Genomic DNA, 27,484 nt, shown 5'->3' on the forward strand with positions numbered 1-27,484 from the left:
TATTATATAGGACTAATGAATCCCTGACCTCTACCTCTGAAACTAGTAATACACTATATGTTAAGTAATTGAATTTAAATTAAAAAAAAAAAAAATTCCTCACAGGGAATCCTAAAAAAAAAAAAAAAAAAAAGGAATTGTCCAAGATAAACTTGGTGCACCTGGATGGCATAGTCATTTGGGGGGCCAAGTCTTGGTTTTGGCTCAGGTTGTGATCTTGGCTTGAGATCAAGCCCTGTGTTAGGCTCAGCAGGGAGTCTGCTTGAGCCTCTATCTCTCTCTTTCTTCCTCCCCCCTACCCTACCCATGTTCTTATTTGCATGATCCTCTCTCTCTCTCTAAAAGATAAATAAATCTTAAAAAAGAAATCTGCTTTATCTCATATAGTCATTGTAGCCCTCTTTTGAATAGTGTTAAAATTTTATATATTTTTCAATCCTTCTCTTTTTTCTTTATCCTTCAAGTTTTTCTGCGAGGAAGCACATAGTTGGGTGTTGCTTTTTAAAATATAAACCAACAATCTTTGCCTTTTAATTGGAATATTTAGACCATTAATTTTTTAAAAAATTACACCAACAAAGCTTTATTTCTTCCTTACATTTCATGTTCATCTCAAGCTGCAGATTGAGTACATCTTTGTTCCACACTTCTTCATTCAAGGACCAATGACCTACCCCTGTCCACAAACAATGGGACTTGTAGCAAATGGAAAAGAGATAGAGTGGAAATACTTCAAAGTATCTATTAGGGAGTGATTCACATAACTTCTTCTTAGATTTTATTGGCCAAAGGAAATCACATACCCAGACATTATGGAGTGAAGTGGGAATTACAATCTTCTTGCAGGGATGGATCCGAGAAGATACGTACTTTTTAAAAAAAATTTTTTATTTATTTATTTGACAGAGAGAAATCACAAGTAGGCAGAGAGGCAGGCAATGAGAAAGGGGGAAGTAGGCTCCCCACTGAGCGGAGAACCCTATATGGGGCTCCATCCCAGGACCCCGAGATCATGACCTGAGCTGAAGGCAGAGGCTTAACCCACTGAGTCACTGGTGCCCCGAAGATATGTACTTTATTATTAATATTTCATCTTTTTTTTTATATTATATTATATATTTTTTTTTATATTATATATTACAATATATACATACATACAATATAATATAATATATTATATTATATATATATATTATATATATATATATATATATATATATATTTTTTTTTTATATTATATATTACAGCTTTTTTCCTGTATTTTCATCATAGTGTTACTGTATTTTTAATTTATTCACACACTATAAAATTCATCATTTTGAAGTATACAGATATAGTGGTTTTTGGGTGTATTTACAAAGTTGTGCATCCATTACTACTATCCTATTTCAGGACACTTTTTTTTAAAGATTTTATTTTTATTTATTTGACAGACAGAGATCACAAGTAGGCAGAGAGGCAGGCAGAGAGAGAGGGGGGAAACAGGCTCACCGTTGAGCAGAAAGCCCGATGCGGGGCTCGATTCCAGGACCCTGGGATCACGACCCGAGACAGAGGCAGAGACCCTAACCCACTGAGCCACCCAGGTGCCCCTCAGGACACTTTAATCTCCCCCCCGCCCCCCAAAAGAAAGTATCCATTAGTATCACCTTTTTACCTTCCTTCCAGACACTGGTAATTACTAATCTACTTTTTATCTCTGGGTTTGCCTTTTCTGGACATTCCATTATGGAATCATTCAGTAGGTGGTCTTTTGTGACTGGCTCCTTTCATGTAACATAGTGCTTTCTAGATTTTGAGGAAAATAGGTCATTTTTATTTAATGTGACTATTGATAGATTTATGTTTATATCCATCATTTTGTTTTATATTATTTCCTTTTGATTTTCCTTCCTACTTTTTGACTTAATGGAATATTTTTTAATGATTCTGTTTATTTTATTTTTTGATTTATTAACTATAACTGTTTTTTTTTTTTTTTTTTTTTACTGGTTGCTTTAAGGTCAGTAGTAGATATCTTTAATTTATCACTATCTGCCTTAAAGGGATCTCATAGTATTTCACATGTTGTGTAAGTACTTAGAATAGTACATTTCCATTTCTCCTCTCCAGTCCTTCGTGTTAATTTTTCAAGCATTTTACTTTTATATATGTTGCAAACCCCATGCAATATTACGATATTTGCTTTAAGCCAATTACTTTTTAAAGAGATTGAAATAATAAGAAAAAGTCTCGTGTGTTTGCATATATGGTTTCCATCTTTGGAGCTCTTTGGTTCTTTCTTTAGCTCTAGATTTCCAACTGATAAAATTTTCCTTCTGTCTGAAGGACTTTCTTTAAAAGTTCATATAGTGTGGGACTGCTGTTACATGTTTGAGTCTTTGTTTTGTTTTTCTTTTGATTTTTAAAGATATTTTCTCTGTGTAAAGGTTGACAGTTCTTTTCCCCCCACAGTACTTTAATGATGTTTCATTGATTTCTATCTTGCATTGTTTTCACTGGGAAATCTGACCCTTTCCTTATTTTTGTTCCTGTGTATCTTCCCCCCCGCCCCATCTCTTTTTAAGAGTTTCTTTTTTCTTTATCTCTGGTTCATGCACCTTAATTCTGAGGTGTCTTATTGTGCTTTTTAAAAAAATTAAGTTATGAGAGAGTGTGTGGGTGAGGGAGGGAGCAGAGGGAGAGGGAGACAAGAAGACTGCCCGCTGAGCAGGGAGCCCAAAGCAGGGCTCAGTCCCAGGACCCTGAGATCATGACCTGAGCCAAAACCAAGAGTTGGATACTCAACCGACTGAGCAACCCAGGCGCTCCTGTACTTTTCTTCCTGTTTCTTATATTGGAGTTTTGTTGAACTTCTTGTAAATTTATAGTTTTCTTCAAATTTGGAAACTTTTTGACCATTTTTTTCTTTAAAAGTTTTTGTTGCTTTCCTCCTCTTCAGAGATTCTAATTGCACAAATACTAAGTCCCTTGATGTTGTTCCATAGCTCAGTGAGAATTGTTCATTTTTTGGGAAAGTTTCTACTGCTGTGTATTCAAGTTCACTAATACTGCTTCCTGCCAGGTCTAATTTGCCATTAATCCCATCCAGTGTGTTTTTCATCTCTCACATTGTGGCTTATCTCTAGAAGCTGGAACCAAGTGTTATTTGTATGTCTTAAGTACTTAAATTTCAAACGTACAGAAATATAGTCAAAGTAAATTTTAATGGCCTAATAAGCACTTACAGATAGTGCTAAAGGGAATGAAGTATTTGTAAGTTTCGAATTGATTCTTACATGGAAAAATAGATTGCAAAAAGATAATTTTTGGTGCTGAGTTTTAAGTGACCAGAGTTGAATTTATTTTTATGGTTGTGATCAATAATTATTGTACAACTAAAATATATAAATCACTATATTAAAAATTACTGTGACTGAAGTATGGATATAGATGAACTTTTTTCCAAGTAATTCACAGTTTATTTGGGAATACCAGATGTGCCTTGTGTATATGTTAATATCTAAAGAATAATTACTAGAGTTTGAAGATGCTTAGAAAAGGGGTACCTGGGCGGCTCAGTGGGTTAAATCCTTTGCTTTCGGCTCAGGTCATGATCCCAGGATCCTGGGATTGAGCCCCACATCGGGCTCTCTGCTTGGCAGGGAGCCTGCTTCTCTTCCTCTCTCTCTCTGCCTGCCTCTCTGCCTGCTTGTGATCTCTGTCTGTCAAATAAATAAGTAAAATCTTTAAAAAGAAAAAAGATGCTTAGAAAAGAGGTTTTGACAAGTAAACTTGAAGAAATAAAAGGAGCAGAAGGTTGTCACCCTTGTTCTTGTGTGGATTACTCAAAATCTGTACTCTTTTCAAGTTCACATTTTGAGGCTTTCAGGTTTTTTCTCTTTCTTTTCTTTTCCTTTTTTTTTTTTTTTCTGTCATTAAAACTCAAAATCCATGGGAAAAATTTATGTGTAGACAATGTTCGAATGTAATGACATCTTGTTTTGCTTTAGAACAATCCTGGTGGAAAAACATATCTCTGACTCTAACAAAAAATAAAATGGCAAACACTAGGTCCAGCTTTTCCTCCCCCTGTTCTGCCAACCTGTTAAGTCCAAGGACAAATTATAAGAATAATAACTTATATTTTCTCTGACCACTTCTGTGGTTTATGATGTAGATATGCAAGTTACATAACTAAAGTAAAAAGTACGAGACTCAATTACTACTTGTAACAAGGAATATAAGGAAAACACTTTTATTTAGGCTTTTTTGTTCTTTTCTCCAGATATAGATGAATCTCTGGTTCTGTTACTTAATTCTTTAATTTCAGAAAGTATAAAAATGGCAGTATTTTAGAAAATGATAATTTAAGAAACATGAAAATATCAAAACTCAAACGAACCGTTTTTCTTTCTCATAGTTTTACTGCAATTATAACTTTTAAAATATCAGTGCATGTGGCAACACCAGAAGGATGTGAAGAAATGGTTCAGTACAATATCAAAGATCTTGTTTGATGAAAGTTAATAATTGATAGCCTTAACATTGAAATGGGATACCTATTTTTTTCCTATGTGTTAAATGTGTTTTTCATTTTAAAAATACAAAGGCTTTGGCAGAGATGAATTTAGGAAGGTAAGTTTCAAGTGTGATAGCAGTGCATTTTAATTAAGGAGGGGAAATGTTGCTAATTTAAAAATAAAAAAAAATTTTAAATAATATTTTTATAAACATATAATGTATTATTAGCCCCAGGGGTACCGGTCTGTGAATTGCCAGGTTTACACACTTCACAGGCTAATTTAAATTTTTAATGGGCCATTATTTGTGTGGTTTAAAAGTTTGGCATTGTAACCATGTTTATTTCCTTTTACATTCTTTGCTTTTTAACAGATTTTTGGAGGTGAGGATATGAGATTAAGGAAATGGATAAGTGTTGTTTTAAACTAAAGTAAATGTATTTTATGTATGTTTAAATATAGTAAGCAGGAATCTTTGAAACCTTAATTCATATATCTTTATCCTACCAACATCTGGATCTATATTGTCCAGTTGGTAGCCGTAAGCCAGATGTGGCAGTTGAGCACCTGAAATGTGGCTGGTCTGAATTGTTATGTGCTAGAAAAGTAAAATGTATACCAGATTTTGAAGAGTTGATGTGAGAAAAAGAATATCTCGTTAATTAAATTTTTATTAATGCTGAAATGGTATTTTGGCTATATTTGGTAAAATTATTAAAATTAACTACACTTTTTTTTTTATACTTTGTATGTGGCCTATAGAACATTTAAACTGATAGAAGGGGCTTTCAGTACATTTCTGTTGGGCAGGGCTGATCTAGATGATCTAATTTTCATCTTATGTTTATAATTTTACTACTAAAGCATTATTTTGTTTTCCTGAGGATACTCTCTATAACACAACCAAGAATATTAAGGAATTAAAAAGCTTGGAAGCAAAATAGATCTTTCCAAGTGTCTCTGTTAAAAAGTTCATATATTTTCATTCATAGGAGAGGCCTTTAAGATCTTCACACAAATTCTTTATTTTTCTTTTCATTGAGGATTGTTTTGCATTTTGTATCAGTTGTCTGATTTCCTAAGGAATTTGATGATGTAATTAAGAGAATTTATTGAACTACATTTTCTTTTGCAGCTAGCTTAGCTTCACATGGTGTTCTTAAATTAAGATATCTTAAAAGTTAAATCCGCTATGCTTGTCTGTCTGGAATGTCTACATAAAAGTAATTCCCAAACCATCAATTTCTGGTCAGGATATTTGGGAGGGAGGTGCAAGTCTCCAGTGTTTGCCTTCTCTGAGACCTCATCTTAAAGAAACAGAAGCAAAAGAAAAACCCTCATGCTTTCAGAACTAGAGAGATCCCTGTCATGTAGGCACCCCACTGAGAGTTGTCTCTGAATTGTTTCCTGTGCTAATTCCTTGTGCTTTCTCTTAATTCTCCCCTTTTTGTTTTTTTTCCTCTGAGACTTGAATTTGTGCTTGATGATGTTGATGTGAAAAAGGGTGTGACTACCTTGTGAGTCAGGCAAGTATTTTGTTACTGCTGATCTGCTGTTCTTTTAGCTTGCTAGTTGCTGTTTTTCTCCCAGTACATTCATATCCTGTTTCTTTGATGTAACATTACAAGAGATATTTGAATCCCATGTTTGGAAAGCTGATTCCCCTGCAGTAGTTGCCAGTGCATTTAGCTTTCCAAGTGTTTTTCTTATATAGCAATTTTTTACCTTAGTTTTTCTTAGATCTTTCCTTGGGTCTTTGTAAATTATCTTAGCAGTTTACACATTTCCAAATGGTATGATGACCTGTTGCTGTTGTATCCTGATCTTTTAGTTCTGGTATCCATAGGAAAGTATTATGCTGAGTACAAAAGGGAATTAACAAAATTTACTATGAACTCTTCGCAAGTCGGGTAGTTCCCCATTGTCTGTGGAGGATACATTTCCAAGAATGGCAGTGGATGTCTGCGAATGCAGATAGTACTGAACTATGTATATACTGTTTTTTCTATACATACGTACCTGTGATAAAGTTTAATTTATAAATTGGGCACAGTAAGATTAGCAACAATAACTAATAATACAATAGAACAATTACAGCAATATAGTGTAATAAAAGTTGTGTGAATAAGGTTTCCCTCAAAATATCTTAATGTACTGTTCTCTTGTGGTGCTGTGAGATGGTAAGATGCCTACCAATGAAGTGAGGTGAGTGACCTAGGCATTGTGACATAGCATTAGGTCAGTGTTGACCTTCTGACCATATGTCAGAAGGAGAATCATCTGCTAATGGACCCCATTTGATCGTGGGTAACTGAAACTGCAGGAAAGTGAAGCTGCGGATAAAGGCGGGGGGTGGGACCCTACAGTAATTGCCAAATTTCCATTTGTAGGCTTCACCTCTCTTCTCAGGTTCACACTTGTCTTTTCCATTGCTGTGCTTCTTACCTATACTGATGTCCCCCAAGTACTCCATACTCTCAAATACCCAAAAGAGAACCCATTGTTTTCCTTCTCCTCTACTGTATTTTTCAGTCATAGTATTATTGTGAGAGGCGTTTTCTTTGATGTTCATCAAGTGTGCACTGCCACACACAAGCTACTCCTTTTTTTCTCATATACCCATCATGAAGTACACACTCTGTGGTTTTCCTTAGATAGGTGACCCCTGGTAAGGATAAGGTTCAGTTTTCAGTAGCAAAGATATGGTGAAGTAATCTGCCCCCAAAAATAAAACTCTGTGTTGGCATATTCCCTTGTTCTCAGTTTAGTCACGAGTTCTCTACATTAGGAACTGGAAATGCTTTTTCTCTGCCAAGTCTTCTAAGCTCCTGGAAGCAGCCAAACCTAGTCTTTCTCTATCTTTGATGCTACTTGAAGTGAAGTCTAACTGAAAATTAGCTTTAGCACCCCCATCTCAGATAATGTGGGGCTATAGCCATTTTGAATGCTGTCCTTAGAGTTGGAGCTACTCTAACAAAAACTTGGAGTTGCTTACTTAGACTGAGGGTTATGTATTCTCCAGGCAGTGAAGATCCAAACTCTGATGTCTTAGTCTGACAACATTCTGAGAGATGAATAGATTTGGGCTTGTGAATTACTGTATAGCAGTGGCAGGTTAAAAAATGTCCAGGAGGCCACCCAGACCTGTGGGTAATACCTTTGATTGTAGCATACAATATTCCTGCTTGGGCCAGTATTCTTTTCCTTGAATCTGATAGATTTCTTCTTATATTAGTCATATGGAAATTACGATGGGATGGAAAGGTAGTGTCCTTTTTTGCAATAAATCTGTGCAAGGCCATGAACCCACTTGCTCTGGAAAGAGAAAAGCAAGTACATTTTGAATAGACTTCTCAGTAGTCCAAGGACCTATGAGTAATGCAGTATTACCATTTTCCCAGTTGCTGGCCTGAAGTCTTTGGAAATTGTTGACATTTTCAGGTAGTACACACCCTCTGCTACTGTGTCAGAATATTTCAATTGTATTGAAACTACGTAGCAACCAGTTTAGGAGTCTTCCTGAGTTGTTTCATCACTGTACTTAGCAAAAAGGAATAAAAATACTTGATTCTAACTACACATTCTATAAAGTCTACATTTTCTTTCTTCCCCCCCCCCCCCCAAGATTTTATTTATTTGAGAGAGAGAGAGAGAGAGCATGAGCAGGGGGGAAGAGGCGGAGGTAGAGGGAGAAGTAGACTCCCACTGAGCAGGGAGCCTGATGTGGGGCTTAATCCCAGAACTCTAAGATCGTGACCTGAGCTGAAGGCAGACGCTTAACCAACTGAGCCACCCAGGTGCCCTACGTCTACATTTTCTTAATGAATGTGTAAATTCTTTTCCTGTGTTTCATGACTTGGAAGCTCAGCGGGGAGAGTCTTGACAGCATCAATTCAAGTATTAGTTCTGGAAAATGTTCCAACTCTCTAACAGAAGACTTCTTCATTATACCTGTAGCATTGAAGAAAATTCTAAATTTTATCTTTAGAAAAATCTGAAATTTGCTAGAATGACCAACTATTTAGAAAAGGAAAAAAATGGAATAATGGTCATATTTTCCTTTCTTTACACAATAGATACATTTAGGGGCACCTGGTGGTGTAATCGGTTAAGAGTCTGACTCTTGGTTTCAGCTCAGGTTATGATGTTGGGGTCCTGGGATCCAGCCCCACGTTGGGCTCTGTGCTCAGCATGGAGTCTTCTTGGGATTCTCTCTTTTCCTCTTCCTGTGCCCCTCTGGCTCATGCCATCTCTGTCTCTCAAATAAATAAATCTTAAAAACAAAACGAAACAAAATAAATACATTTAATATATTAAAAAAAGTTCTTTTCAAAATAATAGTCATTATTTTAAAAAAAAGTTTTAAAGGGCTTTCAACAGTAGAAAGCAGTAGTTTCTCACCTAATTGTCACTGCTTTTAGTGTCATTAACCACAGACGGTATTTTCTATAAATTTTTATAAAGTTGATATATAATATGCTATCAGAGAAATGCTCAGTCCTTTTTTTTTTTTTAAAGATTTAATTATTTAATTGACAGAGAAAGAGCACAGGTAAGCAGAGCGGCAGGCAGAGGAGAGAGAGAAGCAGGCTCTTTACTGAGTGGAGAGCCCGATGTGGGGCTCAATCCCAGGACCCCGGAATCATGATCTGAGCTGAAGGCAGCTGCTTAACCAACTGAGCCACCCAGGCACCCCAGAAATGCTCAGTTCTTAAGTATAGTTTGAGTTTTGACAAATTTGTGTATAACCCACATGCCCATTAACACATAGATGATTTTTATCATGTTAGAAAATTCCTGTCATCCCAGAAAATTCCCTTGTGCCCTTTCTAGCAACTTCACCCCACTGAAATTTCTCTTCTGATTTTTATTGTCATCGATATATTTTACCTGTTCTTTTTTAATATAACACTTTTTTGAGCTATAACTCATATACATACAGTTCATCAGTTTAAAGTATACAATTCAGTGTTTTTTCACATATTCAGAGTTGTATAATCATCACTACAAGAGAGCACATGTCTATTAGCTGTCACTGTCCTTTCCTTCTTGCTCCTCTCACTTCTACTCTAGTTCTCAGCAAAAGCTAATCTACTTTTTTAGTTCTAGATATTTTATATAGGAAACCTACAATATGTTTCCTTTTGTGACTTTTTCACTTAGCATGTTTTCAAGGTTTGTTCATGTTGTTGCATGTACCAATATTTTACTCCTTTTCATGACCAAATAATATTCCTTTATATGGCTACATGAGTGTTTTTTAATCCATTTAACAGTTGATGGACATTTGGGTTGTTTCCACTTTATTGGCTAGTATGAATAATGCTGAACATTTGTTGTGTAAGTTGTGTACCTGTCACTCCAGGAAACTGCACGTCCATTAGCAGTCACCCCCTATCCCTTCCTAGGCACAGATTTTCATTTCTCTTGGTTATATACATAGGAGTGGAATTGCTGGTTCACATGATAATTCTTTGTTTAATTATTTGAAGAATTACCATACTGTTTTCCAAAGTGGTTTTACCATTTTACATTCCCATAAGTGGTATCTAAGGGTTCCTATTGTCTCCATTTCTTCACCAACACTTGTTATTATGTTTTTTTGATTACAACCATCCTAGTGGTTGTGAAGTGGTGTGTTATTATGGTTTTGGTTTGCATTTCCCAAATGACTAGTGATGTTGAACAACTTCTTATGTGCTTATTAGCCATTTGTATATCTTTTTTGGGAAAAATGTCTATACTGGTTCTTTGCCCATTTTTTAGTTGGGCTTGTTTATCTTTATCACTGAGTTGTAAGTTTCTTATATGTTCTAGATATAAGTCTTATGGGTTGCCGATATTTTTTCCTATTCTGTGAGTTTTCTTTTCACTTTCTTGATGGCATCCAGGAAGGTGTGAAACATTTTTTTAAATTTTGTTAAGTTCAGTTTGTGTGTGTGTGTGTGTGTGTGTGTGTATAGATTTATTTAGTCACTTGTGCTTTTGGTGTCAAATTTAAGAAGGCTTTACCTAACCCAGAGTCATGAGGACTTACTCCTGTTTTTTCTTCTATATTACACTGTTCTTGAACTTAATATATGCAGAATCATGTAGTATATGCTTTTTTGCATCTGGCTTCTTTCACTCAACCTAACATTTATAAGATTCCTCTGTGTTATTATATGTATCAGCAGTTTGTTTCTTTTTATCGAGGAGTAATATTGCAATGAATAAATATATCATAATTTGATCACTTATTTTTTCTGGATATTTGGTTTGTTTCTGGGTTTTAACTATTATGAATAAAGCTTCTGTGAACAAGTCTTTCTCTTGTTGGATCATATGAAAATGTATTTAGTTCTAAAAGGTGGTTGAAGTATGACATCAGTATATGACAGTTACAATTACTCCCATCCTAGCCAACACTTGTTATGGTCAATCTATAAAATAGTAGTCATTCTACTGTATACATAATTTGATTTTAACTTGCATTTCTCTGACTAATGATGTCCCATTGCTTATTGGCCACTTGATTATCTTGTTTTGTAAAGTATCACTTTCAGTCTCTTACTCATTTAAACAGCTATGTTTTTTGCCTTCTTAATTATTGATTTTAAGAGTTCTCTGTATATTCTGGATACTAATCTTTTGTTAGATACATATGCTGAGAACATTTTTTTCCCAGTCTGTGGCTTACCTTTTCATTTTCTCAGGGGTATCGTTTGAAGAGCAGAGTTTTTAAGTTTGATAAAGTCCACTTTATTTTTTAATCAGTTTTCTCTTTTATGGTTAGTGTTTCCTTGTGTCTCATTAACACATTTTGTCTCCTCCAGGGTTGTAAAGGCTTTTTCCTGTTTTCTTCAAGGAGTTTTAGTAGTTTTAACAATTATATTCATGGCTGTTGTCCATTTGAGTCATTTTTGTATGTCATGTGAGTTAAGTCAGGGACAGTATTTTAAATAACATATCTTTATTTGTAATACTTCATTTATACATTTTTCTTACCGTTCTGTGTATTTGTTTAGTGTTATTTCACTGTCCTCTGAAGATAAACTGCTTTACCCTCTTCTCTAACTCACTCATGATTGTACTTGGCTTTCCTGCTTTTACCAGAAGTTACAGCTTGGCAATTTTTGAGACCTTTCTGACTCTAAAAGCCTTCTGTTTTAAGCACTTTTTAATCTATACTTCCATTATATCTCAAAGTTATATTTAGCTTAGGAAATATAGTTATTTTCTTTTTAACGGCATGTCTCTATTGATGGTAGCACTGTAGTTTAATTACTTGGCATATAGCAAGCACTCAATGAATAATGATCTGAAAGACAGGACTTAGGTTCAAGTTGTTTCAGTAAAGTTTGTTTCTCTATCCCATTTAGAGTTCTGAGGGATTAGACTCATACATAAAAGTATTTACATATATATACTAATTTTTCCATAGGATATATTGTGGACTTACTGAAATAGTATCTAGGGAAAAAACAGTGTTTAAGTAAACATCATTATTTTTTTCTAATAAAGAATATAGCAAATAGTTGGCCCTTAATTAGCTTGGTTGTATAAATTTTTCTGTTTCTATCAATATTTTGGACCTTTTTTATAAATTATTATTGAAATGGAAATGTATTAAATTATCCCATCAATAAGGTTAGAATTTGTTCAATTTATGTTACTACGTTGTATTATTGAATATGATATATTTGGGATTTGAAGTTTTTTTTAATATGGGAATTTTGATTTTATTTCAACTCAGTCAATATTTATTTACTTTGAATCAAGTTAAATGCTCTTAGGGATATAAGGATGAGTAAGTTATAAATCTCCCCATACAAAGGGTGTTTCTATAGTCTGTTTAGTAGAGTTTGGCACATATGTATCTTTTCTTTATTGGTTTTTATTTATCTTAAATTACTACTGGGAGCATTTCTTATATCCTAAGCAGATGACTTTCTCAAGAAATTACTGGAAGTAAATAGTAGCCATGTTAAAAACAAATAGATCTTTTAGGACCCTTATTTGAAATACATGTAATTTACATCTTTATAGTAATGGAGCCACATTTTCTAAGCTTTCTTTATAGACTGTTTCTTTATGAAAGAAATAATGGGTTTGATGTTGTGGTAAGTCATGAAATTGGTCTCCGAAATTATCTTAATTCATCTTTCAACAGATAAGAAAACACAAAGGTGATAGGGCCTTAAGAGTGAAGAAGTGTTAGTTTGAGAGTGCGAACCCAGTGATAAATAACAGCTGTTAGAGGCCTGAGTTTTTGAGAGAGAGCAGGGATTGTGGAGATGGAGTGGGTTAAAGTCCTCCATCTAAAGGAAGAAGCTCTTACTTTGCTATACCTTGTTGTTCCTATGCAGAAATATGGGTCTGGTTTTGCCCTGTCTTTTTATTTTTCAAGAGAATCCCCAGAATTGTAAATAAATATAAATATATATGTATATAAACAAATAAGTGAAATCTTCTAATTTTAATATTAATAATTGTTGAATTTATACAAAACACTGCATGGCCAAATGAAACACTTTGTTTGGGCAGATTTATATATGGGTAGAGAAAAATAAAAAGAGAGAAGGGATTTGTATGATTGTATGGCTCTGCCTTGCTTTTTTCTAGCCCAGGACATATTCTAAACATGTTAGAGTTAGTTCTTTCATAGAATTTTTATACTTGTTCCAACTGTAATTTCTTTTTTCCTGAAGCCCCTTTCCCCAACTATTTTTCTTACCAGATTTCTCCTAATTTGTATTTGTAGTGGAGATGAAGGGAAATTATGATGGGACTAATAGCACTAAAATATTTAACGTAATTTACTGTCAAGTTCTGAAATTGTGGGGCGCCTGGTGACTCAGTCAGTTATGCATCCAACTGTTGGTTTTGGCTCAGCTCATGATTTCAGGGATGTGAGATCAAGCCTTATGTCAGTCTCTGTGCTCAGTGAGAGTGTAGAGTCAGCTTAAGAGTCTTACTTCCTTCCTCTCCCTACCTTGCTGCCTCACCCCAGCTCTCTCTCTCTGTCTCTTAAATAAATAAATAGTCTTTAAAATGTTTTTGAAATTGCTATGCTTAGATGAAAAAAATTATAGCAGTAATTTTATTGATGCCAATCAGATATTATTGAAATTATGCATATTCTAAAACCATGGCTATAGTGAAGCTCTAAATATCATCATTGCTACATCTAGTGTCACTGTGAAATTAGATTTTGAGCAGTTTTTAATTATGTTTTAGATTATTAGAGACGGATAGTAAGTCTTTAAGATCTGTAAATGGGTCAAGAAGAAACAGTGGCTCCTCCCTTGTATCAAGTTCATCAGCCTCTAGCAACCTCAGCCACCTTGAAGAAGATTCTTGGATTCTTTGGGGAAGAATTGTTAATGAATGGGAAGATGTACGCAAAAAGAAGGAAAAGCAAGTTAAGGTATTCATATTCCTTGTTGAAGTTCTTCCTCTTATTCCAAAGGGGCATCAAGGCATGGATTAATAGAAGATTTAAAAAAAAATCAGATTCTAGTACTTTGCAAGTGCTGTAATAAAGAGCTCTACTTTATATGTTTTCATTTATTTGTGCCCATTAAAGTTTTGACTTACAGGTATCAGTTTTTATAGATGCCCCCTAATGGTAGAAATATATAACTGAAAATTATTTTGGAGATTAAATCCTCGCATTTTATACATTCAGGAATGAAGTTGTACCATCTGACATCTTTGAATTATTGGTATTTTACTTTTTTTTGCCTAAAACACCTCTTTGAAGGGTAATGGTTACTGTGCTTTCATTCACAGCTCTGCAGATTATCAGTTACTTCCTTAATAGCTTTAGAGGCCATACTTTGGGAGAAATGTCAAGAATTTATCCATGGGATTGTAGCTCTCTGACCAGAATAGGACACACCCAAGGGCCAAGTCTTAGCCTTGGGTAAAAGGTTCCCTAGTCTTAAGAGTAGCTTTGTGAATTATAAATTTCATAAAGTGTTCTACCCCATTCCAACACCCTCCCCCGTAAGTCTTCTTTGGCTTTTAAGGTAGGAGACTTAAATGGTTCATTTAAAAATTTTTATTTTACTTTTTTATTTTTAGGAGCTTGTTCGTAAAGGGATACCCCACCACTTTAGAGCAATAGTTTGGCAACTTTTATGCAGTGCACAAAGTATGCCAATCAAGGATCAGTATTCAGAACTCCTGAAAATGACCTCACCGTGTGAAAAATTGATCAGAAGGGACATTGCTAGAACTTATCCTGAACACAACTTTTTTAAGGAAAAAGATAGCCTTGGACAGGAGGTTTTATTTAATGTAATGAAGGTAAGTTCTGTTTATTCATTTTTTGAAATGAATTCTCAGAAGATTGAAATTATACATATAATGAAGCATGAACCTTCACCACAATAATGAGTTTCTTTTGCAAAAATTTGTTGTTAGCCTAATTTCTGCTTTATTTTAATATGATGCTACATTACTGTCTAGTTTGGAGAACTTAGAAAAATCCATCACTTTACTTTGTACTTGTTGGTTGAAATCAAATAACCTGTAAATCACTATATACCATAGAACGATCATCTGTGAAAATGGATAATTTATCTTCTGTGAGTTTTACAATCCAGAACAAAATTTTCTGCTTGCTGTGGCCAGCACTGTTAAAATTTCTTAGCCCTTAAAAGTGTTTGCCATTGTAATTTTTTCTTTCAATATTGCCTTTTTTCTTCTCATAATTCCTTTCCCTTTCAACTACCTCTGCGAAATACTAATTTCTTCTTAAACCATTTCAGTTTTTCCAATGCTTTACCATAACCTTACTCTGGTTTTATCTCAGATAAACATGTTTTAAACTTTGTTACTTCACTGAGTACAAATTCCTTTATTTTCTTGTCCTTAGGAGCTGTCAATTTCTAATTGGGAAATTGTCAAAAGAAAATTTTATATAATCATTTACTTTTATATTTATATATTTAATGAGTATTTAATATTTAATTAAATATAAATATTTAATTTTTATTATTAACTATTTAATATTTAAATATTTAAATATAATATAATATTTATAATTATTTATAAATATTTATAAATTTATATAATAAATCATGTACTTTATAAACAATTGTAGGATAACCTGTATAACAGCATGCAAAAGCTTTTGTAAGAAAAATGTTCTTTACTCCACTATGTCATGATTGTTTGGTTTTTAGAGAAGGAAGATATATCATATTAAAGTATTCTGAACGTTTTTTACTTTTTAGGCCTATTCTTTAGTGGATCGTGAGGTTGGTTACTGTCAAGGAAGCGCTTTTATAGTTGGATTGTTGCTTATGCAGGTAAGTTTAGTATAAGTATTCAATGTCTGATTAAGTTCTTTATTGAAGTTGGATTGGAGAATTTAAATATCATCCTTGTTTTTATTGAGCATTAGATAGTGGGAATTTTTCCCTAGGCATAATTTAAATAGGGATATTTAGTTTGCTGTTTAAAATATTAAAAGTGTTGAAAATAACATGTAAACAATAATATCCTGCTACTAAACAAAATTTCAACTTCTTGGTATCTACATTTGGACCATAATATTCCACTAAAGCCTCTATCTACTTTTAAATCTTAACTTATATGTCAATATTTAATAAGAACTCATCTTTTCCGAACCAAGGAGGACATGACTAAAGTGTTGGTATAAAAATCTTACTAATATCATACATCTTTGCAAATTTGCACAGAAATTTTGGTTGTCATAGAGTTGAGAGCTTGTTATGCCTATCTTGGTATAGGCTCTAAAACAGAGGTCCTCAGTTACTCTTACTGTCGCAGAGATAAAACCTATATTTCCATTACAGGCAAATAATTTTGGAGTGGGTTTGGGTGGGATGTTTTCAGAGTCAGGGACAGGGTCATCAATTTATATCTTTGAAGGGAAATGGCAAGTAGTGTTTTCTTTTCACCTTTGTTGAAATTTTTTTCTCAAGTCCATCATACTCTATGTTATTCTCATACTAAAATGTAATCTGAAGAGAAACCTTGGAGATAGCTTGATTTGAGTCATGTATATATATAGGTGCTGGTTTTTGCATCTCAGTACTGCCCTGAATTCTTTGAATGTGGACTAGATTATTTAATCTCTCTCTGAGCTTTAATTAGGTAATACTGTCTACTTTAAGATTCATTGTGAGGTCATATGAGATAATAAATATAAAAACCTATTATGATGTTTGCCACATAGTAGACATGCAATAAAAGTTCAGGGACTTGCCCAAGATCACTTTCTTTGGTAGATAAAAGCGGAGTAGGAATCTGAAACCCTTCCCCTATACTTTCTTCAATTTCCCAACAGTTCTGCCTGAGTTTTAAAGCTCTGTAATAGTCACACTACTTTTCTGAGTAAAAAAACCTGATGTTAGAGACACTGATGTCAGATGTCCATTTCTAGGTGACATTGGATTGTAAATAATAAAAACAAAACTAGATTTGTTAATATCGAGGTATAACGGTTTTGTACAATTGTGATTGTTCTTAATTTGTAATTGGTTAATATTGGTAGGATTTTTACTCTTGAACTCAAGCATTCCTATTATCAGTCCAGTGATTTTTTTTCATAATTCTATGCCTTTTACTTTCATATTAGTTCCAAAATAATCTTTCTGTAGTCATTTCTATTGAGGATTTAAAGAGCAGCTTTTCCTTACCTGAGTTAGGAATCTCATAACAGCAGATCTAGCTCTGTAGGAATCCTCAGGAGAGATCACATTTTCCTTCAGGATACTGTAGGCTTGTAGTGGTACTTTTATTTAGTGATGAATTTACTTAGCTAGTATTCAGTGACAGCTAATACATTACCATAGTAATAATTTTCCAGCCCAGGGTTATAAGCTAGAAAGCACAATGTAGCCAGATTCGAAAGCACCCCGTCTTTGTTTCTAAAGCTTATTCTGTTATACCCTTTGCTGTATTGCCTCTAACAGCTTGGCAACACAACTTGGAGTCTGAGAAAAATTTTTTGCAAAGTTAGCGTAATTAGTGTATGTTGTTTTAAAATAGCTAAAAGTGGGGCACCTGGATGGCTCAGTGGGTTAAAGTCTCTGCCTTCAGCTCAGGTCATGATCTCAGGGTCCTGGGATTGAGCCCTGCATTGGGCTCTCTGCTCAACGGGGAGCCTCCTTCCCTTCCTCTCTCTCTGCCTGCCTCTCTGCCTACTTGTGATCTCTGTCAAATAAATAAATAAAATCTTTAAAAAAAAATAACTAAAATTGCTGGATATATGCTTTGTGTGTGTGTGTGTGTGTGTGTATATATATATATATATTTTTTTTTAGGGTTCATTTGTTTATTTAGAGCTAGGGGAGGGGTGTTTATTTAGAGCTAGGGGAGGGAGAGAGAGCACATGAGAGGGGAGAGGTGAGAGGGAGAAGCAGACTCCCTGCTGAGCAGGGAGCCCATTGTGGGACTCTAATTGATCCCAGGACTCCAGGATCATGACCTGAGCCAAAGGCAGTTGCTTAACCAACTGAGCCATCCAGGTGCCTGCTTTGTGTATATTTTAATACTCCTATAAAATTAGGTATATTTTTGTTCCCATTAGACCTTTGCAAAAGGCATGGATTCTTGTTAAGTCAGTGTCATGGAGAAAGTATGTAGTAGTGCAATTGATGTGAGATTCAAGGGCCCAGATTCTAAAATAAATGAGTGGCTATAAAACAACTAGGTGATTGTTCTTCATATTTATATTTTACTTGGTGTCACACTTTTTCATTTTGTGACCATTGTTTCAATCTTTTTGAGAATGGCCCACTGATTTTTTTTTTTTTCCTTTTGGGCTTTTATTCAATTACTTCAACTTACTTTTAATTTTTTTTAATTTTTTTTTTTTTAAAGATTTTAACTATTTATTTGACAGAGAGAGATCACAAGTAGACAGAGAGGCAGGCGCTGGGGGTGGGGGGGGGAAGCAGGCTCCCTGCTGAGCAGAGAGCCCGATGCGGGACTCGATCCCAGGACCCTGAGATCATGACCTGAGCCGAAGGCAGCAGCGGCTTAACCCACTGAGCCACCCAGGTGCCCCTCAACTTACTTTTTAAAACATACTGTCAGTTCCCATGTCAGTACTATTGCAGAGGAGGAAGAGAATGAAACTTTTTTTGATATGTTCTGAAAAGAAAAATTTCTTATAAGACAAAAAAATTTATTCATTCCCACTGTGACTAGAATGAGGGGTGGTAGGGGCAGAATGCAAAGGGAAAGATAGTGGGAGGAGAAGAGGTTAGAGAAGTAGTAAGGGGTCATGTAATGTAGGATCTTGTAAGGATTTTGGCTTTTACTGAGGATATGAGAAGCCACTAGAGTATTTTGAGCAGTAGAGTAAAATGATCTAATTCATGCTTTGAAAGAATCACTCTGGCAGCTCCACGCTGTATGGGGAATAGACAGTTAGGAAGGAAGCACAGGGAGGTGGCAGAGTGCCCCATGAATAATGTAGGAAAAATACTGGGTTCAAAGCCAACGGCCAGGAAAGAATTCTTGAGATGTCTTTGGTGCAAAAGATGGTTTTATTAAAACACAGGAACGGGACCCATGGGCAGAAAGAGTTGCACTGGGGTCATGAGGAGTGGAGGATTATATACTTTCAAGTTGGGAGGGGTTAGGGATAGTGTAAGTCTCTAAGGAATTTTGGAAATAAGGTTTCCAGAACCTTGAGGGGGCTAGCTTGTTGAAAGTTTTCACATCTCACATAAGGCAAATGTCCACATCCTTTCAGTGGCTTCTAAAACCCTATGTAATTTGGTTCCCTGTATTTCTCCTTCATAACCTAACCGCCACTTGTAGAATTCCTCCTAATTAGTAGTTTCCTATTTGCTGTTCCTTGAACATGCCAATTGTGATTCTACTTCAAGGTCTTGTGTTATTCATTCTCCCAGCACTGTTCTTTCCTCAGTTGCTCCCTTATTTCTTCATTATTCTGTTCAAGTGCTTTCTTATCAAGGGGCTTTCCTTAACCTGCCTACATAAGTAGCAGTATTTTCCAGCATTTCCTGTTACCCTACTCTGTTTTATTTCTGTAGCACTCAAAACCATCTGGCTTACATATTAATTGGTTTATTACGTGTATTGTCTCTCTACCCCCGGTAGGATGTTCAAGTTCCATGAGGGTAAAGTGTTTATTTTGTTCACTGGTCTGTACCCAGAACAACAGAAGTATCTGGCTCTAAATGAATATTGGTTGATTGAATTCATGAGTTGGGCAAGTGAGGCAGTTAGTCTCACAGGATATAAGATTTGTTTGATTTCTCATTCTAAGAATGGGAGATTAAAACCTTTTGATTCCTCCTTCATTGTTCTTAACAGTGTATCACATGGCCACTTAAAACAGTGTTTATATAAAGATAAGGGGTACTTAGTTTAAATAGAATTTAGCTTATTTGTGTATCACAGAACATTAACCTGTTTGCCTTTTTTTCCCCTCCTAATGTAGATGCCAGAAGAAGAAGCTTTCTGTGTATTTGTTAAATTAATGCAAGATTATAGACTTCGTGAACTTTTTAAACCAAGTATGGCAGAATTGGGGCTTTGTATGTACCAGTTTGAATGCATGATACAGGTAAAATTGTAGTGTTAACAAAAAGGCATATTGCCTTTATATTTGCATCATCTTGGTTTGATTGACAACTAAGCAAATTTAATGTTAAAAGCATTATAGCAATTGAAAAATTAGTGTTTTAATCATGTGATCATTTGTTGATTGGTTAACACAATTTAGGCCTACTTTCCAGTTAGATGCTGTTTGCAAGTAGATCACAGTCTGGAACGTGACGGCCGTTTTCATATTCAGACTTAAAGCATTTGTACCAAATCTCTCACAACCACATTGCCTAAATGCATGAGTTTCCTTTTTATGCCTTATTGTATTCTATTGTTATGTAGACTGTGCTGTCATAGGAGCTCATGACATGACACTGACATCCCTTAATTTCCTTTGAGACTTGTCTGTTCTGGTTCTTTCAGTCATTTCTCCTGCCTTTCCCTTTTTATCTCACTCTTTTGCTAGCCTGTAATCTTTTCTTAAAATAAGGCTTTTATGTTGCTAGTTTAAGACTGAGTGTCTAGTGACTGTGTGAGGGTGTATAGAAGAGAAGGAGAGGAATCAAAATAAAGTGAAAAATATTTTTTGGAATATTTTGCCTTTCTGGAGTTAATTTACATATATATGTAGTAGATTAAGATATATATATTATTAACTAATACATATATATTGTATAAATTAGCTTACTGTATTATCCGGTAATATAATGGTGTAAATATTTTCATTTACTTAAATTTCAGTTAGATAAGCAGAACTTCAAGAATATGGGTTAATGATTCAGCTGACATAAGAGCTTTTTACATTTTACAAGTCTCCTTTCCTGGGGCAACCTTACCTATAAGAATTTCAAAATCCTTACTTCTGTATGTGTCAGCGGGGAAAAAGGGATATGCAAAATGTTGGCACATTTTAAAGAAAATAACAAAGTAGGTCTTGAGATGACTCTTAGTTAAATTTTTCTTTCTGAAATGGTAGGATTTTTTAAAAAAGATTTTATTTACTTATTTGAGAGAGCGCACGAGTGCACATGAGGAGTGGGGAGGAGTAGAGGGAAAGGGAGAAGCAGACTCCCTGCTCAGCAGGGAGCTCATTGTGGGACTGGGAGTTCAGACCTGACCTGAGCCACCCAGGCACTCATGTAGGCTTGTTTTTAACCAACCTTAATCTCTCTTGGTTTATTTTCAGTTAATGTGTCATTTTTGTTTTGAATTACTAGAATTGAGGAAGCATCTGTATTTTAGGTGAGATGGTAGGAAGGTAAGGATAGGTAATCAATGGTAGGTAGGTAGCATCTGAAAGTATTTGAGCATAGCATTTGCTTCCTTTAAAAATTTTTTTGGAATAATTGTAGTTTATAGAAAAGTATTGAAAATATCAGACACCCATGTTCCTACCAATATGATCAAACAAATATTAAAGTTTTATTTACTTGTTTTGTTATTTTTATTAATAAATGTTACAGGTACAGACTAAGTTCTAACTCCCCTTCCCTTCCCCTGATACTAACCATCATCCTGAATGTATCAATTTCTGCATCTTAACTTTTCCAAGTGATGCCTGATCTTCGTGTTTGGTATGCGCTTATCTAGTGTACACAGAGTAATCTGGTTTAAAATGGTCAAGTTTACTGTGTTTTAATTAATTCTTTTCTTCTCTTTAGGAGCATCTTCCGGAGCTCTTTGTGCATTTTCAGTCTCAGAGTTTTCATACCTCAATGTATGCATCATCCTGGTTTCTAACGATCTTTCTTACGACTTTTCCATTACCAATTGCAACAAGGATATTTGATATCTTTATGTCTGAGGTAAGCTAATGGGCAGGCTGAGCAAAGGAATTGTTGGGTTAATCATTAGTGCAGGGCAGTGAGAAGAGTAATAAAGGAGATCCATGTGTTCCATACTAAACTACTTACTGGATATTCTCCTTTAAACCTGTAACAACGCTATCAAGTACTGTTAGTACATTTAATAGATGAAAAATGAGGAAGCTGAGACTTAGAGGAAGGTTGAGTAGCTTGTCTGTGGACACACAGCATGTAAATAATGTAGTAACCATTGTTCAAATATAGGCAGTCAAAACCTGGAGCCTACACTCTTTTTTTTTTTTTTTTTTGACAGGCAGAGATCACAAGTAGGCAGAGAGGCAGGCAGAGAGAGAGGAAGGGAAGCAGGCTCCCTGCCAAGGAGAGAGCCCAGTGTGGGGCTTGATCCCAGGACCCTGAGATCATGACCTGAGCACCTCTGCAGAGGCCTTAACCCACTGAGCCACCCAGATGTCCCTGGAGCCTACACTCTTAAACCTCTGTATCACTTCCTGATTGATTCAGTGAGAATTAGTGAAAAGTGAAATTTGCCTTACAGCTAATATTATTGCTCTGCATCTGTTACCAAAAGAGCAAGAAGTAGTGAATATAATTTTCTTCTACTTAATTTTATTGTAGGTAGTCCTTTTAATTGTCATTGTCATGTTGTGATCATCCTTTGTCTTTTGTTCTGTATTTTGGATGAGAAGGTAGGCAGGTAAGGTTAGGTGACAAATGGTAGATAGCACTTGAAAGTGTTATTAATTATTACTAATAATATCTGGCTGGCCCAGCCAGTAGAGCATGTGACTCTTGATCTCAGGGTCGTAGAGCTTACTTAAAAATAAATAAGTAAATACATGAATAGAACATCTTAATCAAACCCAGTATTAATTTTGTTAATTACATCTTGGGAAGATTAGTTTATATTACCTAGTAAATTAGTTTAGTTTGGAGCCAGCAAACTGTGATTTGTGTACTGACCATCTGGTTCAGGTACCAAATCTGTCCTTCCACTTATTTTGTAGTTTTCTTGAAACATAGCCATGCTGATTTGTTGTGTTATCTCTATCTGCTTTTGGTCTTAGTTGGATGTTTATGACAGTAACCACATAACCCACAAAGCCTTTAATATTTGCTATCTGACTCCTTACAAAAAAAGTTTGCCAATTTCTAGTAAGATCCCTAAATGTTTACCTTAGTATTCTTTTGAATGATTAATTTTTGTCAATGGAAGAGTAAAATAAATTTGGCTTTATAAAAATGTTTTTCCACAGGGTTTAGAAATAGTGTTTCGAGTAGGATTAGCACTTCTTCAGATGAATCAGGCAGAACTGATGCAACTTGACATGGAAGGGATGTTACAGGTAGGTCAGTTCATGATTCCTTGAGTGTCTTCAGATTTTACTGTTAATTAGTTAATAATAAATAACTAAGTTTATAATTATAGAAATAACTTTATATAAATGTATTTATATGAATTTATGGTTATATAAATAAGTTTATAGTTAATAATAAATAACTAAAACACTAAGTAGTTCTTGTACTTTTCTTTGATTGTGTTTTATTAGCACTTTCAGAAGGTCATTCCACATCAGTTTGATGGTGGTCCAGACAAATTAATCCAGGCAGCTTACCAAGTCAAATATAACTCAAAAAAAATGAAGAAGTAAGTATTTTATAATTTTGGTGTTTAGTCATGGTTATTTGTTGAAGCATATAGGAGAATAAATAGAAGTATCAAAATAGTCCAGTGATAAGTGCAGTATTCTTCCTCAGTTTATAGAACTATAGCTCTTTATTTGGTGGTACTGGTTTCAATATAACATAAATTTAATGTTGGAATTTCATACGTCTCTTAGTAGTGGTGCTTGGGACCATTATGTATTACCTGTGAAACTCCTCTTTCCCATTCTGCATTGACTGGAATTAGGCACCTGGTAAATGTATAGCTCTGAGTGTGCTGTTATTTTGAAAACCACTTCTGTGGTGTGATCCAACTTCACTGACATTCTTTTCTGCTCAGCCCCAGAGTGTCACTTAAGTTCAGGATTAGCCTAAACAACAAGATAGGCATGAGGCATAGATTGAGAGTTTAAGTTCTTATTTTATTGTGTATTCTTTTCTTTTCTTTTTTAAGATTTTATTTATTTATTTGACAGACAGAGATCACAAGTAGGCATACAGGCAGGCAGAGAGAGAGGAGGAAGCAGGCTCCCCGCTGAGCTGAGAGCCCGATGCGGGGCTCGATCCCAGGACCCTGGGACCATGACCTGAGCCGAAGGCAGAAGCTTTAACCCACTGAGCCATCCACGTGCCCCTGTGTATTATTATTATTATTTTTAGAAGATTTATTTATTTATTTATTTATTTGTCACAGAGAGAGAGAGAGAGAGGAGCGAGAGTGAGCACAAGCAGACAGAGTGGCAGGCAGAGGGAGAAGCAGGCTCCCTGCCGAGCAAGGAGCCCGATGTGGGACTCGATCCCAGGACGCTGGGATCATGACCTGAGCCGAAGGCAGTGGCTTAACCAACTGAGCCACCCATGCGTCCCGATTTTCTAATGAAACTTTTCTTGATATATATTTAATGGAAGTTCAAGGTAACCAGTCTTGGCTCCCAAAGATTAATTTTTTGAAATGTGATAAAGGTATTAAGAATGACAGCTCTTGTTCCTCCAGCTTCCAGTATTTAAACAAATCTTAGCCAGAGGTCATAATTACTATTCCTGACACTACTTTCTGTGGTACAAGATACTTTAAAATGATAACAATACTGTATGCTAACATTTCTCAATGTCTTCACTGCTGTAACATAAAATTCCATTCATATGTAATACATACTCCCATGGATGTTCCTACCCCAGGGAGTATATTAAAATATGATTGATAATTATGTTATTAAAATTAGCTCTAGCAGGACCTGGGTGGCTCATTCTGAGGTTAAGCGTCTGCCTCCGGCTCAGCTCCTGATCTTGGGGTCCTGGGATTGTGCCCTGCATCAGGCTTTCTGCTCTGCAGGGAGTTTGCTTCTCCCTCTGACCCTCCTCCCCACTTGTGCTTGCTCTCTATCTCTCTTTCAAATAAATAAATAAAATCTTAAAAATAAATAAATAAAATTGCTCTAATTTGCAAAAGCAAGCCAATTTATGGGCTTTCACTATTATTAATAAATTACTTGTGAACTTTCTAAATTACATTACACTATGATTTTGAGACATTATTGACCAAAAAGCAATTCTGTTCTATAATTGATAAAACTTTTAGGAGCCATGTCAACTTCCAGCTCTTGGTAAAACCACATTTAAATCACACTAGCCAAAAAAAGAATTTATTTCACTTCAATTACAGAGAACAACATAACTGATTTTCCTTTTGATTTTTATTTATCACCAGTATAATCCCATTTCTGAAATTTTAGTTACTCTATTTACTTTTCAAACTTATGACCCTTTAGTTCTTTCACTTTCATTCTCATACAATGTCTCTGTTCCACTTTAGGATCTCTACTCTGGTGTTAAATAGCCTTCCTCTGATCCAAATAAGTATATCTTGTCTGATGTCTTGGACCCTGTGTTCATGTAGCCAGGTGTTGGAGAAAATTGCATAAACAAATTGCTGGCATTAAGTTCTATCTCTATTGCTACTTCATGTATATTTTTATTGACCTTGGTTAATTCTCCCATTCCCCATGGCGATTATTTCAAACTTTGTCATTTTTCCCAGATTCTGTCCCATTTTGCCCTATCTAACTTTTTGGCAGGTTATTTTGCTTCTTAATTCATCAGCCATCATTTTTCAAGCACTCTGAACTTCTCCTGTGACTTCCAGCTTATAGAGTTAGCCATATTTCTTTTTTTCCCTTTTCAGAATATAGTATATCTATGCCTTTACAGGGTTAATTCAGGATGTTATTTCCATCTCTTGCAGGTCCTTCCTATACTAGCTGTTTCTACTTCTATCTTCATCCCTTCTTTCTGTTTCATTTTCTTCAATGTACAAAGGTATTTTTGAGTTCTGACCTGAAAACAACAAAATAAAACCTACCTCAACATAGCATTTCATTCTTTTATGAAACTCAGTTGTGAAGGAAAGAATAGTTTACTCATTAGCTCCACATCATATTCCATCTGCCATTTTTTTTTCATTCGGGACGTTTTTCAAATATACAGAGAGACACTGGAATAATAAATATCCATATGCTTATCATCAGATTAAACAGTTAATATTCATCTTTTTAAAGTTTTAATTCTGATATAGTTAACACATAGTGTTAGTTCCAGCTAGGCAATATAGTGATTCAACATTAATATTTTGTCATTTACTTCATCTACTTTCAGACCCCTGCTGAATCCTCTCTTTTGTCCACTCCCTACCCCTCACCTCCTGGGTTTTGGATCTACTTTAAGTACTCCAGGATCATGTATTGCATTAATTGTGTCAGATCAATCTCCTTTAATCTCAAGCACTCCCTCCACTCTTCTTGTATGTCTTGACCTTGATATATTTGAAGAGTATAAGCTAGTTATTTTGTGGACGATCCTGTAGTTTGGGTTTTTCTGATATTTCCTCATGAGTAGATTTAGGTTGTACATTTTTGGCAGGTACACCAATGATGTATCTTCTCAATTAATCATGCAGTAGGTATGTGCCGTTGGTTAATCTCAGAATTGATGATGATATCTCTAATCACTGGGTTAATAAGGTGATGTCTGCCAAGCTTAACTACTGTAACATTATTACTTTGTCTTCTATTATTGTTTGTTTCCAGATGCTTTGAGATTATATAATATCTTGTTCTTTACCACACCTTCCCTCACCACTTATGATGATTTACATCCACTTATGATTTTCTCACTCTCTCATTCCTTCTTTATTAATTGGCATTCTACTGTAAGGAAGAGCTTTTCCTTTTTGCTAATATATTTATTCATTTATTTATGTAAGTGTGAATTTGTAGGCTCTTTTTTTATTTGGTGAATTATAATTCATTACTCTCCATTTGTCCCTGCTTTGTCCAGTAGGAGTCCTTTCAAGCTGACTGTTTTGTCCTTTTGACATGTCCCCATGATTCTTTGAGAATTTCCTTATTTTAAGACAACAAAAAGCTCTAGGATCATCTTATGCCTCACCTGCTCCTGCACAGGAGCAAATCATTTCTCCAAAGAGCCTTGATTTCTTTTAGTAAGCCTTTAAAATGCAGCCTGAAGGTAATGTTTAGACACTGAAGCAGTTGGCCTCTGGGAGTGGCATGATCCATATCAACATTGTAAAAATGTCATCCTGGCAATAGTGTGCAGAAAAGATTGAATTATGAAACTGGCAGTAGAGAGAACAATTATGAGTATCCTCTGGTAATTAAGGCAAGGTATAATGAAGGCCTAAAACTGCTGCTAATAAAAGAATGGTGTAGCTCTATAGCTACTTTGAAGTCACTTTGTAGAAACCTTATAAGCACACCTTGGCCCACTGATCAAGTTCAATATATCAATAGTGATATCCTGGTGATAATTTGTACCCTTGATACAAATGATCAAATGAAAATGGGACTGAAAATGGGACTGACTTCTGTGGTCTTCCTCCAAACCTCAATACACTCACAAACACAAGAGAAATCCCAACTGAGGAATATTCTTCAA

The 27,484-nt window shown here is 35.1% G+C and overlaps 1 protein-coding gene across 3 annotated transcripts in view; it reads left to right on the top strand.

Annotated features, from left to right (window-relative positions):
* EVI5 (ecotropic viral integration site 5) overlaps positions 1–27,484 on the top strand; it is a 199,076-nt gene that overhangs the window by 45,822 nt on the left and 125,770 nt on the right. For 2 of the 3 annotated variants that reach the window (XM_080800425.1, XM_080800427.1), the window contains exons 3-9: positions 13,722–13,911; positions 14,571–14,795; positions 15,728–15,802; positions 19,939–20,064; positions 21,707–21,850; positions 23,125–23,214; positions 23,419–23,516. In XM_080800425.1, the coding sequence (XP_080656551.1) occupies positions 13,722–13,911; positions 14,571–14,795; positions 15,728–15,802; positions 19,939–20,064; positions 21,707–21,850; positions 23,125–23,214; positions 23,419–23,516 (948 nt within the window). Of the gene's footprint in view, positions 1–4,562; positions 4,618–13,721; positions 13,912–14,570; positions 14,796–15,727; positions 15,803–19,938; positions 20,065–21,706; positions 21,851–23,124; positions 23,215–23,418; positions 23,517–27,484 lie in introns of those variants that run through there. The other variant, XM_080800426.1, reaches the window with a different exon arrangement.

Source organism: Martes martes (genome assembly GCF_963455335.1).
Source record: "Martes martes genome assembly, chromosome: 4".
In the NCBI taxonomy this organism is placed as follows: Eukaryota; Metazoa; Chordata; class Mammalia; order Carnivora; family Mustelidae; genus Martes; species Martes martes.